Consider the following 16,763-nt stretch of genomic DNA (forward strand, 5'->3'; position numbering starts at 1 on the left):
GGAGCGGACTTGCAAACCTGCCCAGAGGGGGCCAGTGGCATGTTGGGGTGACGGGACTGGGTGACTGGGTGCGAGTGACCAAGCGCTCCGAAATCATCAAAAGGTGTGTGATTGACCAACCATGCCAACCAGGCCGATAAGGGAGAGGCGCGGACAGAGATGCGCCCATGCTCTTTGAAGGACGGGGAATTGTGAGGGGAGAGAGAGGTACGGGGTACTTGGTAGGCAAAGGATTTCAGCACCCATAGATGTACCTGCCCATGTTGAAGGGAACCGTGCACCTATCAGACGCGTTCTGAGCACCTCACCTGGACTGAGGACAGCCCCAGGCCCATGAAGGCATTTGCTGCAGCTGCCTATGCCTCACCTATTGGTATCCTGAGGTAGACAGATGAGCTGTTGATTGGTTCTGAGCCAGCAATGTATCAAGACGGCGCCGGCAACCAGCAAGAGGGAGGACCGTTTGCGCTCACCGCAATATCCTGCTGCTGCCGCTGCTGCTGCCGCTGCTGCTGCCGTTGCCGCTCTTCTCTGTTCGCCCTGCAGCTTAGTGTAACACCCGCAACAACCTTTTGAGAGGTAAGCTGTTTTCGTGTATGGATGACATACTCAACCCTTGGGCTGGACGTGGCCATGACTGCGACAGAATGGCGAGCTGGGCAGGAGCGAGTTGAACTGGCCGAGGTGTCGCAACGAGCAACGAGCTTCCGGCCGTGGTGTAGTAGGATGTGTCGGCGGGTTGCAGGTGAGAGCAAGAAGGGGCCTTCTGGTGTAGTGATATAAGACATCGCTGCCGACGCACGAGAGGGAAATGTCGCAGGTACCGGGTACGAAAACGCACAGTTCGGCTGTACAAGGACCCTTGTACTTTGTACTTTGCAGTCAAGGGCCCAAGGGCTGGCCGGTGCGTTGAGTGGGTGCCAAAAATCAGGCCCAAAAAAATCAGCCCGGCTGCAGCTTTTTTTTGTTACCAGGCATGAGCGGGCTGATTTGAATCAAGGGGCGGGCGGGGTGAGGGAGCGGGCCTGCCTCTAGAAAAATCGGCTCCCCAGCGTCCCCCTCCCCTCTCAACTCTCCTTTCCTTCTCCCATACAAACTTGCACCTCACACAACTCCCAATACTGAAGACCGCACAACTGCGCATCCGGTGAGTACCTCCCACTGCCCGCCATTCCCCGCCAAACCACAAGTACTCCTGCCCTGCTCCATTGGCTTTGCGCCTTTTCTCCATTGCCCTTCCCTTTTAGCAGCAACGGCAGCAGCAACAATACACAGCAACAACAAGCAAGCAAGCAATTATCTGCCTCCCCGCCGCCCAGCACCTTGGGTCATTGTCATTGACTCTCCCTTCTCATCCACCCACCCGACGCAAAGCCTGCCTTCGGTTTATGCTGCACATCTCCCACCCACTACTCATACTCCTCTCTGATCTCTCACTCCGCCCTGCTCTCTGCCAACCCAGTTCAACCCTCGGATCAAAACAACGACCTGACATACTGACCTGTCGCGCACTTCCAGCACCAGCCCACATTTCATCATCTGAATCCCTTCAAACCCGTTTCAGTACGTATCTTCACATGTTCTCTTCTGATTTTTGAGCTTCGCGCCGTGTTTTGATGCCGTCGTCGCGCGCAATTGCGTTTGCGACTCTGGGCCACTCGTCCATTCGTCATCGGGGATGGGGCAGCTCTTACGGCTTCTCACCACGTGACGCGCGCGCATGTTGCGCCTGTTGCTTGAGAAAGCCCCCCTTCGCACCATGCACCCCCCGCAACACGCAGTCTGGCCTCGCATTCCTCCTCACACGTCTCACAGACTAACATGGTGCTCTCGATAGATTCACATCAATCATTATGCCTAAGGCCGCAGTTAAGAGCAAGGCCGAGCCCAAGGTGAAGAGGGGGCGGGGCAAGAAGGGTAAGCAAAGAATGGATCCTTGGCGCGTCCTGACGCGTCTTGACCTGGCCTGGGCCGTGAGCTGACCAGCCTCTGCAGACCCCAACGCTCCTAAGCGTGGTCTTTCGGCGTACATGTTCTTTGCCAACGAGCAGAGAGAGAACGTGCGCGAGGAGAACCCTGGTGTTTCCTTCGGCCAGGTTGGCAAGATCCTCGGTGAGCGATGGAAGGCTCTCAGCGACAAGCAGCGTGCCCCGTATGAGGCCAAGGCTGCCGCCGACAAGAAGCGTTATGAGGATGAGAAGCAGGCGTACAACGTAAGTCTCGCCTGAGCATCACACCTTCCCAGGGTGCAAGATGGTTGACCGGTTCGCATAGGCCGACGGCGACGAGGAGGAGTCGTCCTAAATACACTCTTTTCTCGCCGACTCGTTGCGCTCGCGGCAACTAGTCTTGAAAAAACAAACAAACATATCCAGTCAATGCAAAGGCGGTGCGACTTGCTCGGCGCCTTTTTTTAAACCATGTATCTTTGGGTTGGGACGGTGTTGCTTGGGGCACGGCCATGGGATTTCACTGCTTCTCTTTTTATTTTTCAGTTATTTTCCGGCATGGTTTTGCGCGAGGTTTTGCTATGATCAAAGGAATCGTTCAGGGAGAGGGAATCTTACAGATGACTTCTTTTGGGCTGGGGGACCGCATGGGTCCATGAGGGGTGTGATGCTGGCCCCTTAAGCTACTACCTACACATGTATAACAAATATTCAAGGTTTCCTTTTCTCATCTCCTGGGCCTCGAGACAACAATGAGCCTTTTACATAATATCATGTCCCCCAATTGTAAGCATGTTTCTTGCAATGGTTCCCAAACATAATCTGGGGCCGCAGTCGACGACCTGCGACGTATGGCCAAACCATTGTTCGGGTGTGGTTCGATACTTCGCTCCACAGGCCAAAAAGCTCACAGCAGTTGCTGCTCACGTGAAAATCACGCCCCCTCGCCCATCCCTTTCCAATCATCGTCATGTGGGCAGCAGATTGTCCACTTGCTGCAACTTACCATGCATGGTCTCTCTTGCTCGATTGGTTCTTCCCGGCATGGCAGGTCCCATCGCCGCAGAGGCCCGGTTCTCTTCATTCGCTCTTCAGTCCTCCAACAGTTGTCTAATGCACGTTTATGACCTTTGCTGCTGCTGCAGCATCTGGGCTGGCTTCGTGGCAGTCTCTGACTCCTCGGTTTATTCTGCATTGCAGCAATCTATGCACCTTGCCTCATCTGATTCGAGCCTCCCCATCTTTCCCTCCTCTCTACTCGTTCGGCGTCTCTTTTATCATGCCTCGATACCCAATATCCGGCTCCCTTCGTCCACGGCTATACCGTGTTACGGGCCACCTCCTGCTTCATAACCCTGATCATAACCTAAGGCTATGGGAGGCTATTCAGAGTCGGCACTTGTTGTTGATTAAACAATTGAGGCTCTTTACACTAGAGGGGGCATGACAGGCATGTTTCACGGCCGCTGTCGGTGGGTTGGCTTGGCATTAAAGTCGGTCTCGTCCCCGTCTGCTTGTTTCCCTCGGACTTCTTCCGATCTGCAACCTCCCCCGTCCTCTCCTGCCTGCCTTCTGTGCAAAAGCTCGGAACAAAGATCGTGACCGCTCTAGTCTTTGGCTGAGCTTTTGTTGAAACCCCCTGTCATCGCCGCCCACTGTCATACCCCTTCTCCTCTTCGAGTTCGGGTCAGGTGGTTGGGCAGGGTCAGTAGTGTGCTAACCTCCACTGCCCTGTTTCTCCCCAGCCTCGACACTGCAACGGCACATCATCTTGAAATAACCAAAACACCATCGCCTATCTCAGGGGGGGGAGGGCGCCAGAAAACACCGGTGCCAGCAATATACCGGCCCATCCAGAGATCATGATTTTCAAGGTCCGCCATGGGCCGACGCCGTCATCCAGACTAATCAGCACGAATTACTCAACTCGATATCTCAGCTGATTTGTAAACACTACCCAATCGACTGACAGAAGAAGTCATCATGGAACTCGAGACAGCAGTGAACCTCAACATCCCCATTGAGGCACACCTCCTCCGGGGCTGCTGTCGTGAGGCTGACAGGTGCGAGATTGTGGCCATGGGTCTCGATCAACTACGAATAGCACTCCCCGAGTCCTTCCACGGCCATCTCATTGCCCTCACCGGGGAGATACGAAGCTCGTGCCGTCTTCTACGTGACCTCGCCGACCGATCCCAGGTGCACTTCTCGCGTGTCCCCATCGTTGCCAACTACCTCAACGTCGTGCTCCCTTGCCTGTCTCGGACCCTGAAAGATATCATCGGTTACTATGAGGAGAAAACCATTTCGAGAGAAATGAGATGGCGAAAGATGTACAATAAAATGACGGAAGAAGCCTCTGGGCTCCCACTTCCACAAAGATTTGTCCTTTACAATCACTTCCTATCGTTGCTGAAGCAGCTGTTGACGAGGTAACTTTGATCTCCTTCTAACACTTTATTTGGCCGTGAGCTTACTTTGTTTAGGTCGCCGAGCTTTGAGCTCAACACTCTTGAAACCCTCCGCACTCGAATTTTGAAGCTGCGGGAACAGAGAGGAATCGGTGAGCTTCTTCCCCCTGGAGCTAGCTGGCGCATGGCCAGGAAGAATTCGCGGTGGCTAACGACTACTCTCTCCCTGAAGCGCCACCTCCGATGCAGATTGGGACCCTGGTGCGGCAAGAGCTCATGCCACTAGCAATCATGCAAGACGCCGTTCGTGAGGTTCTCTCTTTCTGTTGAATTCACCATTCTAACAAATCACAGAACGCACACTGGGCGGAGCAGATATTCTCCCTACCGCTGCCGTCTCGAACGGCCCTGAAACATTTAAGACCGTATGTTCTGTTGAAAATAGCCACCTCTGAAGGTCCAGCTGACGTATTTCTCAAGCTCCAAGTCGTATGGACCCTTCTACCCCTGGGGCCATTTCACTATTCCGTCAGAGTCCAAAATTCTATTCCGGAGGTGCGTACTGGCCATATAAGTTCAGTTCTTCAATGCAGAAAGGGTATTGATATCACTGGTGACTATAGGCCATTTGATGAGGACAGGATCTCAATCGTTGTCTACTTGAATTCGGTCGACCAATCACCTTACTTGCTCATGAGAACCATGCAGGGCGATATTCCCTGGTTCTCGCTGTTTGGTGCTCACGAGCTCTGTATCAACCGGGAAGGAAGTGCACTGCAGCTCAAACGATGGAGCCGGTCAGAACAATGCAGCAAACTCTGGGCTGCTCTATATTTCCTGACATGGGAAGGTAGGCGTCCTCGTCACTTTTTTAATTTCCTTTGTCTCTGGACTGGCTAACAAGATGTCTAGAAATGGTGTTGTTTTACTGTACGTTTGTGGCGCTGAAGGCACGCAATATGTTGACGGTGCAAATACATCCCAATGAATTTGGACTTCAGAGAGAGAAACGTCTCTTTCAAGCGTGCGTTTAAACCAGACTCCCTCCTCCCACCTTTTCCATCACGGGTTCAGGCCCAGTCCAAGCTGACTTGCGTGTCTCCATCAGGCAAATTATTGATGACGGCTTCAAACACTCCCTCATTGTGTACGAAGACATTCAAACACGAGGCCTACGCCTCCATGCAGCGGTATGGGAAGGGGAGTTGAGACAATGTCCCGTATGGACAGCCTTTGGTGAGTTTCATGTGCCTATTGTCTACCGGCCCACCTTGTTCTAAACGCCGTTTTCTCAGTCACACACCAGTCCCAGTCGCGGACCTGGCTCAGCCGTCGCTCCAAGCACCGTGTGTGGCTGAAGGATGTTCAGTTATATGTCTTCTGTAGCGCATACCGGCAGGAAAATATGCGACAGAACAAGTCTGGTGCATTTGAGATTTATTTTGATCGCGAGGAAGGTGTGTGGCCCCTATCCGTTCAGATCCGCAGAGGTAATTCACTGACAGGATGTCACAAATATAGGAGCAAAAAGGTTCAGAGAAGTCTTTGCATTGAGAATGGCAAACGTCGAGTCGTCCGAGGAGGTTGATAACGACGATGCAGGGCCTTCTTAGACAACACACGGCTAGACTATGTGTGCTACATGGAATGGAGTTCTTGGGAGCAAGTGGTCAAGCCTAGGCCCGTCGGAGGGGTCTCGCTGCAGAAGGCCGAACCCGTCTTTGTCTGTCACTATGACATGACATCACGGATTCCACCTTCTCGGTTCACCAGACTTGGGCATGAGCATTACGGGGTCATTTCGTCTATTCAAATCAGTTACGAGAGAGGTTCGAAAGACGACTGGGAGTCATTGCTTCCTCCACGTGCCTGTTGCTTGAGCTATCCTGACAACAGCCCGGTTGCGTGTGCGAGGTGAAAATGCGCGCAGTAGTTATCGGGCATACCTGCGGCATGGCGCTGGGTCTGCCTGCATCCCATCACGCCGCAGAGGAAGTTGCGGTCCTGTTTCGATGCGATGCCATTGCCATTCCGAATGGCACGGTGGGGCGAGTGCCTCTCGGGAATTGCTGCCATGGGCCACACACACCCCGCCAGTGCCCGCCCCAGCCCAACAAGTGCTCCTCTTTTGTCCCGATCCAATCTCTCACACCCTCCTCATCAATCTCATATAACGCCCCCCCCTAGTGCCCATCGTCTTCTCCCCTCCAACTCCTCTTTACTCCTGTAGAGCAACAGAATCACGCCGCCACCTCGAAAGCGTCAAGATGCAAGTCAAATCGGTCGAGTTCAAGCCCTTCACTGACCAGAAACCTGGCACGTACGTCACCGGCCAGCACCCCAACCCCCTGCAGCTTGCCCCGCGGAACTGAGCTGAGCTGTCTGTGAGAGCTTCCCCAAGCTCTGTCCAGCTCTCGTGAGGATCATTAATCAGTCTTGTTTCTAACCTCTTGGTGCACGCCTACAGCTCCGGGCTTCGCAAGAAGGTCACAGTCTTCCAGCAACCGCATTACAGCGAGGCCTTCGTCACAAGCATCCTGCTGTCCATTCCCGAGGGCGTTGAAGGTGGGCATAGCGCGCGCTCCCGTCTGTCGAGAGATTGTGTGAACTCGTAGCTGACCAGCCGACGCCTCAAGGATCGTATCTCGTCATTGGTGGTGATGGCCGATTCTGGAACCCCGAGGTCATTCAGGTCATTGCCAAGATCGGCGCCGCATACGGAGTGAAGAAGCTCTTGATCGGTCAGAATGGCATTCTGTCAACACCCGCTGCCAGCCATGTCATCCGCAAGCGCAAGGCCACCGGTGGTATCTTGTTGACTGCCAGCCACAACCCCGGCGGTAAGACCTGATCCGGTATCTTCCTCTCTGGTCTTGTTCCTTGTGCTAACGACATATCCCCGTAGGTCCCAAGAATGACTTCGGAATCAAGTATAACCTTGCCAATGGCGGCCCTGCCCCCGAATCGGTCACCAACAAGATCTTCGAGGTGTCCAAGACGCTCACGTCGTACAAGATTGCCGACATTCCCCACATTGATATTTCAACCATTGGAACCCAGTCATATGGTGACTTGGAAGTTGAGGTGGTGGACAGCACTGCCGATTATGTCGAGATGCTCAAGGACATCTTCGATTTCGAACTGATCAAGAAGTTCTTCAACACCCATCCCGACTTCAAGGTGCTCTTCGACGGCCTTTCTGGCGTCACTGGGCCGTACGGCAAGGCCATTTTCCAACAGGAGCTTGGTCTTGGTGCTGAATCCATTCAGAACTGCGAACCTTCTCCTGACTTCAACGGGGGCCACCCGGACCCCAACCTCACCTATGCCCACAGCCTAGTCGAAGTGGTTGAGAAGAACAGCATCCCCTTTGGCGCCGCATCCGACGGCGATGGTGACCGCAACATGATTTACGGCGCTGGTGCCTTCGTGTCCCCCGGTGACAGCTTGGCCATCATTGCCCACCATGCCAACTTGATTCCATACTTCAAGAATAATGGCGTCTACGGCCTGGCCCGCAGCATGCCCACCTCTGGGGCGGTGGACTTGGTCGCCAAGAAGCAGGGCCTGAACTGCTACGAAGTCCCGACAGGGTGGAAGTTCTTCTGTGCATTGTTTGATGCCAACAAGCTGTCCATTTGCGGCGAGGAGTCCTTTGGTACCGGAAGCAACCATATTCGCGAGAAGGATGGTCTCTGGGCCATTGTAGCCTGGCTAAACATCATTGCCGGCCTGGGTGTTGCTAACCCCGGGGTCGCGCCCAGCATCAAGCAGATCCAAAAGGACTTCTGGGCCGAGTATGGACGCACATTCTTTACGCGCTACGATTACGAGGATGTCGACTCGGATGGCGCCAACAAGGTTGTCGGCGTATTGAAGGACCTGGTGGCGGACCCCAACTTCGTCGGGAGCAAAGTAGGAGGTATGTGATGGCTTATATCAACAACTGACAGCTTTATCTCGCCCATGCTAACAGCGATGTTTCTTCGATAAACAGACCGCACAGTTACCGAGGCCGGAAACTTCTCCTACACTGACCTGGATGGCTCCGTATCTTCGAACCAGGGCCTGTATGCTTGCTTCTCGTCTGGCAGCCGTATCATTGTTCGTCTGTCGGGAACTGGGTCGTCAGGTGCTACAATTCGTCTTTACATTGAGCAGCACAGCAGCGACCCTGCTACATATGACATGGATGCACAAGAGTTCCTCAAACCCGAGATCAAGATGGCGACGGAGCTTCTGAAGTTCAAGGAATTTGTTGGTAGAGACGAGCCAAATGTCAAGACATAGACGAGCTCTCCAAGAGAGCGGCATGAGAGCAACCTAGGCGTAGTAGTGTGTTTTTGAATACACGTAATTTGTATCCCCTGCCGTGCCCTGTAGTTGCATATACCGAGTGCTCTTTTAACTCGACCAAGTTCCGTGGAAAATGGCTGCTTTGAAGTACTTGGCTTCCTCAATGCTCTCCAGTATGTCGTCTTTGGCTTTGTGGAGCCCCTTCTTTCGGGGTGCCTTGGAAGCAATCTTGGGACTGCAAAGTAGTGTCAGAGGTTTCCCCAGTTGGGGGCATGAAATGGAGCAAACCACTTACCACCATCGACGGGCTGCCTCCTTAATGCTGCTAACGTCGAGTATCCGATAGTGCAAATGCTCGAGAACTTTGTCATAGGGCGCCTTTCGAAGGAAAGCCCGGTCTGCATGCACACTGTTTCCAGCAAGAAGGGCGGTATTTCGATCAGGCACATACTGTTGAATGTATGCAAGCAACCCATCAGCAGCCTGTTCTGGGGTCACGGTTGATCTCAACACCGCATCGGTAAGGCCACTGCCACCATCTGTTGTCGAACCGATATTAGCCCTAGAAATCCGATGTGTGCTTCCAAGTCCTCTGGTGGCAGCTGAACCTACGGACTCGAGTGCACCAGTCGTCCATGGCATCCATCCGCGCCTTGCTTTGGTGCACTATCGTTCCCCAGCCCTCATCATCAAGCAGGTTGAGTTGACCATCCGTGATAAGACAGTAAATCTCCAGAATCAGGTCATTATCTGGGTCCAGTCCAGTCATCTGGCATATCATGATGAAATGGTCAGTTACTGTTAGCTCGTAAGTCAAGTGCGTCAACACATCCGACATACCTCACAGTCGATCCACACAAGGGCATCGCGTGGATGGGATACGGGCGTGTCAGTGGACATTTCTTTTTCGCCGCGTACTGCGCCTTTACGGAGAAAGAGGGGAAAGTAAGGCGGTTCCAAGAAAAGAGCCAAACCCCAAGTGGCCTATGATCAGCCGCCGAACGTCAGAAGTAGAGTTAAACAATCATGCAGGCGGGGTGGAGACACCCGACCCGGAGCACATTAGCTGGTTGGGCCCGGAACGGGAACGGCCAAGCGGGGCGGCCGCGGATATCGTTCCGGGCATTGTCCATTTACACCATCTCCCTCATACCAATTGGAACACAGAGCTTGGTTATCCTTAGATCGACGCCCATCGGGTAGGGCTCTGGTTGGAGACTCGGAGCTGTGGGTTTGTGCAAGGCAGAACGAGGAGCGCTGTTCCTAATACGGGCTATCTTGCATTACCGTAGGCATTTTGCAGGGCAACCTCCTGCCATGAGCCCTAGTTCCCTCTCCTTCGAATCCCCTGCCACATACATCCTGTGGGCTAACTGCCTGGCAGGTATATGAGCACCTGCTCTCCCAGTCTCAAACTTTCTGACGCTCAACCACACATTTATTGGGTTCCTACCTGCCGATGGACATGGACGACAAAACACCCAGAGATCAGGGAGTGGTTCCTCCACCGCCACCCCCTGTTTCCGAGTGTCCCCCCCGACTTCTGGTCATCGGTGCCGGTTCTCGCGGTCGGGCCTATGGCCGAGCTGTCATCTCCTCTAGCAATGGCGTTCTTAGTGCTGTTGCGGAGCCAGACGACTACAAGAGGAACAAGTTTGGAACAACGATGATATGGGGCTCAACCCTACCACCACCAGAGGGGGCTTCCTTCAGAGATTGGCGTGAATTTGTGGCTTATGAAACGGAACGTAGGGCAAGAGCTGAGGCTGGGGAGAAGGATGTTCCCCTCGGCATCGATGCTGCCTTTGTCTGTGTCCTTGACGAGATGCACCGCGAGGTTGTCGTTGCTCTTTCCAAGCTGGGTGGAATACACATCATGTGCGAAAAGCCCATGGCGACCACTCTGGACCATTGCCTCGACATGTACAAAGCCCTGCAAGACAACGTTGACGCCACAGGCCAACAGACCGTGTTTTCGATCGGACATGTTCTTCGCTACAGCCCCCACAATCAGTTGCTTCGAAAACTACTGTTGGAGGATCGCGTCATTGGAGATATCTTGTCGGTGGTTCATACAGAACCCGTGGGCTGGTGGCATTTCACGCATTCATATGTCAGAGGCAACTGGTATGTCCGAAGTTGAACCACCCTGCAAATGCCAATACCTAACCGGTGCGAATCTATATAGGCGTCGTGAGAGGACATCGGCTCCCAGCCTGCTTACCAAGAGCTGCCACGATATCGATGTGCTTTTGTGGCTTCTCTGTTCACCTCCAGACTGTTCCTCGCGAGGCTGCCCTCCGCCTCACCTGCCCTCCACCGTTTCCAGCACAGGGTCGCTTCAGTATTTCAAGAAAAGTAGAAAGCCTTTGGCAGCTGGAGCAACCACAAACTGCTTGTCCTGCCCCATTGAACAGTCTTGCAAATACTCAGCCAAACGAATTTACGTTGGCCCGGAACTCGTGGGCGTGGGCACAGGCAACAGAGGATGGCCCTTGAGCATAGTTATTCCGGACATTGAGTCTTATGGAACTGGGCAAGACGCCGAAGCTGCCGTGCTCGCAAATCTGGCCGAGGACTACGACGACACCACCACAAATGCAGAGGTCGCACAGCGTAACTGGTTTGGCAGATGCGTCTACGAAAGTGACAACGACGTTTGCGACGAGCAGATTGTCACCATCTCGTGGGATGAAGACCCGAGGCCCTCTTCCCCTTTATCCAGCCAAGACAGGAGTAGTGGCAGTACCGCACTGACAGCTCCTTCGGTGGATAATCTTCGCGGGCGTGGTAGCAAATTGGCTACGTTCCACATGGTAGCCCAAACAAAGGAGGTGTGCGAACGGTACACGCGTCTTTATGGTGTAGACGGTGAAATTTTTGCCGACTCAAAGACCATTACCGTTCATAACTTCAACACGGGACAGAGCATCACTCACAACACACAGGTCGAGAGCCTGGGCCATGGTGGTGGGGACGCTGGTCTGACAAGGCAGTTTGTCATGGCTGTCGACATGGTCAAGAATCACGGCTGGTCTACGGACCGAGCCCAGAGAGAGCTGATTGGATGCACTTTAGATGAGGTTATTCGAAGTCACGCGATCGTGTTTTGCGCCGAAAAGGCAAGAAAGGAGAGAAAAGTGGTTGACTGGGCTGAGTGGTGGTCTAAGGAGGTCGAGTCCAAGTTGGATTCAGAGTGACAAATACTGGATCTTGTTTGCTGTCGATTGGTTGGTGCGAATTTCAATTAGGGTAGAAACACAGGTAGTCGTCAACAGAATCTAAGTTTGTCGGATCTAGAGCTTCAAGTCATGGTGGGTGGCTGAGGCCAAGGTTAAACCTCAACAGCTTGGCGTCGGCGTCCAGGTCGTTCCCAGTACCTGTTGACGCTGCAGACTGCCAGACTGTCACCCACCCCTTTGGGTTTTGGTCTGCCAGTGACGTGGGAAACATGGGACGAGACGTTGACGTCAAGCAGATCGCAGTTACAAAGGTATCCCAACCTTGACAATTCGGGGGCAGGTAACCAATGATTGGCGCAGCCTAGGTCTTGGAGGTGTCCCAAGCCGGCAACATAATAAGGGGGCCGCCTTTTGCTCCCCAAGACCATTCAGAAGGGCCACTCGTTCTTAAATCACCGGGAAGAACCCACTCTCCACCAGCATACCCCTCCATTCCGCCATTCCCCACAACTCCACAGTGATCTCGTGTGTCGAGACTTGGTACCCTCCATCACAAATCGCATTCAACCACGCTTTGTGCTGCTCCATTGCAATCCTCCCAACTGTCTATACTCGCGCTCAACACACCTCGGAGACATCATGGAGACCCCACCGCAGCAAGCGCAAGCCGGTGCTGGAGGAGGCTGGGGTGCTTTCCTCAAGGTCAGTCAGTTTGCCTTGCTCAGTCAAAGCTATCGACACGACCTTTTGTACCGCATTGCGGCTAACCTTCCCTTGACGGGATCAGTCTATCGCGTCCTTCAACGGAGACCTCTCCAGCCTTACCGCACCTCCCTTCATCCTCTCGTCTACCAGCCTTACCGAGTTCAGCTCGTACTGGTGCGAACATCCATCCGTTTTCGCCGCACCTGCCAAAGAATCCGACCCCGCGAAACGTGCGCTTCTGGTCTTGAAGTGGTTCTTGACAACATTAAAACAGCAGTACGCCAGTCGGAGTGAACAATACGGGAATGAAAAGAAGCCACTGAACCCGTTCCTGGGCGAGCTGTTCCTCGGGAAATGGGAGGACGGTGCTGGGACAACTGAGCTCATCAGCGAGCAGGTTAGGTTCGTCGACCCGTGGCCTGCTCTCTCTGCTGCAGCCGACAGATTGCTGACACTGATATTAGCCATCACCCACCAGCAACTGCCTACAACATCACTAATGCTACAACCGGTACGACGAATTCCTTCCTCTGGACTGAAGAAGAGGGAGTGCCAAGCCCAAGGCTAACATGCAGCTCAATCAGGTGTTCGGCTCGAGGGCTACAATGCCCAGAAGGCGTCCTTTTCCAAGACAATCAACGTCAAGCAAATAGGCCACGCCGTTCTCACTGTTCCCTCGTCTTCGGGAGAACCTGACACCTACTTGATCACTCTTCCGTCGCTGCACATCGAGGGTCTCGTCTTTGGTTCCCCTTTCATCGAACTTGACGGTAGCTCCTACATTACATCCTCGACTGGCTTCACGGCAAAGATCGACTACAGTGGAAAGGGCTGGTTATCTGGCAAGAAAAATTCCCTCACTGCGGTGTTGTACCCGACTGGAAAGGAGAAGGATGTCCTCTTCAACGTCTCGGGACAGTGGACCAAAACCTTCGAGATACACTCCGGCCCGGCCAAGCACAACAGCGCCGGCAACTTGGTGGAACTTTGGGACCCGGCCCAAAACCCAACAAGTAACCTCATCGTCGCTCCCATCGATGAGCAACATCCCCTTGAGTCAAGAAGGGCATGGAACAAGGTTGCAGTGGCGATTGCGAAGGGTGAATTTGACGTTGTCCACGTTGAGAAGAGCAAGATCGAGAGTGCTCAGCGAGAAATGCGTATTAAAGAGAAGGCCGAGGGGCGCACATGGGAACGGCGCTATTTTACTGCCTCCGCGGATTCCCCCGATCTGGTCTTGACCCGGTTGGGTCCAATCGTCAACCTGGCAGAGCATGGCGACGCTGACAAGACTGGCGGATTGTGGCGTTTCGACTCGCAAAAGTCGGCCCAAGCCCACAGTACACCTGTGCCAACCGGCGATGAAGCTGCCAAGTTAGCTAAAGAGTTGCTTGGCCAGTGAGCCTGTCAGCATGACAAATACACTGTCGTCTTGCCAGCAACACTTGCGTTCCAGTATCGGCGCAAAAATAACACCCGCCATCACACACATGGTTGCTTGGTTCTGGCGGGAAAATAGGGGGCTGTAAGAACTTGGTTCTTACACTTGCCCAAGCAACCGATACAAGTTTATGAGCCTGCAAGGAGTTCACGCGAGCCATGTTGGGGTGCTTATGCTATGACCTGTCTAGCTTAGCCTTACTTAATACATCTACATTACCCAACCGCGATCTCCCTCAGAAGTAGTCTCTCCAAAGTAGGACTGTCACACTACTGACAATCCCAATGGCACGACATTGGTGATGCTGACTCAAATGACTTTAGGATAAGGGGCTTGCTAGAAGCAATGGAAACTGGCTTTTATGCGCGCTCCAGCTCATAGAACAGAAGGTAGACCTCCCGCTGCATGCTCAAAACATCGCGGGTACTTGCTTCCTTAACTTTGTCGTCGCTGATACGCCACCACCGGTCTTGGACTTTTCGGTGCCTCGGCTTGGCAGTGGTCAATGATTTCGCAGTAGATGTATCCATCACGTCAGATTTTGAGTTGCTTTCGGTCCCGGCTGAAGGTCGAGAGGTGATTTTGGAGAACGTTGATTTGGCGCTTGCTGCAACCGACCGGAGACTGGTGGATTCAGATTCCCTACCCCTGCTGACAGACAAGACATCTTTCTGCGGAGAGCCCAAAGGTGACGCTGGCTTATCTCCATCCGGTAAGATAGACGTTTGAGGTGCCGGTGCAGAGTGTTTCCAAGGGTCCAACGGCGGCGTGAGTGAGTCTCCCCCGGAAGGGGACAAAAGATCTGGTGTTGACATCAACGAGTTCTCCTCTCCACCGTCCGGTCGCTGAGCTCTGATGTGCGGCGTGGGCGCCGGGCTGACGGTTCTGCTATAGACTTCTGCTGGCTTAAACGTGCTAGGGTTGGAAAAGGGGGGTTGCATAACCTGGCGACGAAATGTTTCATAATGACCGCTGTCGTGACTTCCCTTGTGTGTCACCACGCCCAAGAGTTTGTACTTTTTTTGGTTAAGCAACCCACCCAGGGGAAGTTTTTCGGGGAAAACCACCTTGGCCGAGTTTTTCTGAGAATAATGACTGGCGTCGAAGATTGAGCGAGAGAGGTGAATGGCCAGGATCTTCGGGAAACTGGTAAGGCGGATGTGGCGTGCTATTCGTCGCTTTGGGGCATGACTGAGGTCTGGTAAAACAACATCATTCGGGGGGTCCTCAGGATCTGTTTCAAGAGCAGATTGCAGTTTGTCGATAGCTGCTCGTATATTTTCTCTTGCCACTTCCGAGGTGGATCGCTGCAGGTCTGCTTCCAGTAATAGTATGGCATGCATCAAACGACATTTTTCACACTTGAAGTCGTCGATGTATTCTGTCTTGAACATGCCATCAAAACAAGCCCCAAGGGTGGTGGCCGATGACACCTGTGGCACATTGAGAGTCAAGGTGCAAAATGTTGTTGCTGTAGGACGGGGTTTAAAACCACATGTGAGGCATTCGATCTGTGATTTAGACTGTCCCTCCATAGGAAAGCCTTCCTCTTGCCCTTCACCAAGTCCATCATTGACAACTTCAGACTGCCCTTGTGGTTTTTCAATGTCGTTGACTTGTATCACCAGGCCCTGGGTTGAGTCCTTGTGTGGCGCTGTCTGCGCAAGCTCCAAAGCGGCATCACCAAGAGCACAACTCCGTCGTGCAGAGGCCCTCGCTCTTCGTCCCGCGTGGTATTCATTACAGAGCCTTTCCGCAACCACTTGCAGAAACTCTTGAGCGTCTTGTTGCCGTCTGCTAATTCGCTGGCGAAATGCCTCCTCCAAGACACGAAGGAATGGCATGGCGGTGATGGTTTTCTTGTACAAAGGTCGTTCGTTGAGAGCGTCCAGGATATCTTTCAGTCCCTTTGTTACCAGCCCTTTCTGAAAACCCTCCATCTTCCAGTGTGGCATGTCGCCCCTAAAGTGTTGCGCATCTCCTGGGAGAAGACCGACTGGTACAACCTGGGCGTAGACGAGCTCGTCATCGAGGCTGCGACGATGTGTTTCGCGTATTAAATAAACTCGAAGGTCCCCTAACCCAGCGAGTGCCTGGAGAACAGAGTTGATGAAACAATCATTGGCAGGGTTGGAGAGGCCGACGGCGCCTCTATTTCGGTTCGTCGAGGCAGATGGGCCAGCATCGAAGAAGAAAGTCGGGCCAAATACATAGACGAGGGTGATGGCGGCAAACGAGGCACCTGCAGCATAAGTTGCGACTGTGAGGGTCTTGTCGGGCATTATTAACGCAAATCAAGAAGGGTGTGGCGCGTAGCGACCTTTTTGCGATGAACCCAACGGAGGCAGACTGGTGTAGTCTCAGTAGCTCAGACCTCTTCCATTTTGGCATCCACAAATCTTTCTTTTTACCGGAGTTTACGGAGGTCCAGAAACAGATTTGGGATACTTACATTTCCCCGAAGTCTTTCCGCCCGGATCGGCTCTCCCAAAAGAAAATTTTATTTTATTATTATTTATGGAATTCAACAATTAAACTGTAATATAGTTAAGTGAATATAAGTTTTATTCTTTATATGACGAATTTTTTTTTAAAAATAAATATAGGTTATGGTATATTTAAATGAAATAAATAATTTTTTTCGGAAAGGTTATAGATTTGATTTTCGGGCAAAAAATTTTTAAGGTTTAAAATTTTTTTTATAAAGAAAGATTTAATTTAGTGGTAAGCCAAGTATAAATTTTGCGAACGAAACAGCGGAGCGAGTAAGCTTAGTTCC

The 16,763-nt window shown here is 52.8% G+C and overlaps 7 protein-coding genes across 7 annotated transcripts; 5 read left to right on the forward strand and 2 right to left on the reverse strand.

Moving 5' to 3' along the window:
* Positions 1-1,853: 1,853 nt before the first annotated feature.
* On the forward strand, positions 1,854-2,228 carry PODANS_1_14230 (uncharacterized protein; the record flags this gene model as incomplete). Its single annotated transcript, XM_001905092.1, has 2 exons — positions 1,854-1,917; positions 1,996-2,228. The coding sequence occupies 2 exons, from the start codon at positions 1,854-1,856 to the stop codon at positions 2,226-2,228; spliced, it is 297 nt and encodes a 98-aa protein (XP_001905127.1).
* Positions 2,229-3,899: 1,671 nt separating this feature from the next.
* Positions 3,900-5,973, forward strand: PODANS_1_14240 (uncharacterized protein; the record flags this gene model as incomplete). The annotated part of the gene is made up of 10 exons (XM_001905093.1): positions 3,900-4,381; positions 4,436-4,512; positions 4,593-4,663; positions 4,715-4,785; positions 4,841-4,915; positions 4,984-5,210; positions 5,273-5,384; positions 5,469-5,596; positions 5,656-5,817; positions 5,882-5,973. Coding segments are annotated over 10 exons (1,497 nt in total), but the record flags the coding sequence as incomplete, so codon positions are not given.
* A 654-nt stretch (positions 5,974-6,627) lies between these two features.
* On the forward strand, positions 6,628-8,650 carry PODANS_1_14250 (uncharacterized protein; the record flags this gene model as incomplete). The annotated part of the gene is made up of 5 exons (XM_001905094.1): positions 6,628-6,680; positions 6,828-6,925; positions 6,997-7,200; positions 7,266-8,282; positions 8,358-8,650. 5 exons carry the CDS (start codon positions 6,628-6,630, stop codon positions 8,648-8,650), a joined length of 1,665 nt encoding a protein of 554 aa, XP_001905129.1.
* A 114-nt stretch (positions 8,651-8,764) lies between these two features.
* On the reverse strand, positions 8,765-9,497 carry PODANS_1_14260 (uncharacterized protein; the record flags this gene model as incomplete). Its single annotated transcript, XM_001905095.1, has 3 exons — positions 8,765-8,891; positions 8,952-9,195; positions 9,269-9,497. Coding segments are annotated over 3 exons (600 nt in total), but the record flags the coding sequence as incomplete, so codon positions are not given.
* Positions 9,498-10,115: 618 nt separating this feature from the next.
* Positions 10,116-11,856, forward strand: PODANS_1_14270 (uncharacterized protein; the record flags this gene model as incomplete). The annotated part of the gene is made up of 2 exons (XM_001905096.1): positions 10,116-10,783; positions 10,845-11,856. 2 exons carry the CDS (start codon positions 10,116-10,118, stop codon positions 11,854-11,856), a joined length of 1,680 nt encoding a protein of 559 aa, XP_001905131.1.
* A 621-nt stretch (positions 11,857-12,477) lies between these two features.
* PODANS_1_14280 (uncharacterized protein) lies at positions 12,478-13,945 on the forward strand (the record flags this gene model as incomplete). Its single annotated transcript, XM_001905097.1, has 4 exons — positions 12,478-12,540; positions 12,626-12,945; positions 13,008-13,054; positions 13,128-13,945. 4 exons carry the CDS (start codon positions 12,478-12,480, stop codon positions 13,943-13,945), a joined length of 1,248 nt encoding a protein of 415 aa, XP_001905132.1.
* Positions 13,946-14,343: 398 nt separating this feature from the next.
* On the reverse strand, positions 14,344-16,266 carry PODANS_1_14290 (uncharacterized protein; the record flags this gene model as incomplete). The annotated part of the gene is made up of 1 exon (XM_001905098.1): positions 14,344-16,266. The coding sequence occupies one exon, from the start codon at positions 16,264-16,266 to the stop codon at positions 14,344-14,346; it is 1,923 nt and encodes a 640-aa protein (XP_001905133.1).
* Between the last annotated feature and the right edge of the window lie 497 nt (positions 16,267-16,763).

Source organism: Podospora anserina, chromosome 1, assembly GCF_000226545.1.
Source record: "Podospora anserina S mat+ genomic DNA chromosome 1, supercontig 3".
NCBI classification, from domain to species: Eukaryota; Fungi; Ascomycota; class Sordariomycetes; order Sordariales; family Podosporaceae; genus Podospora; species Podospora anserina.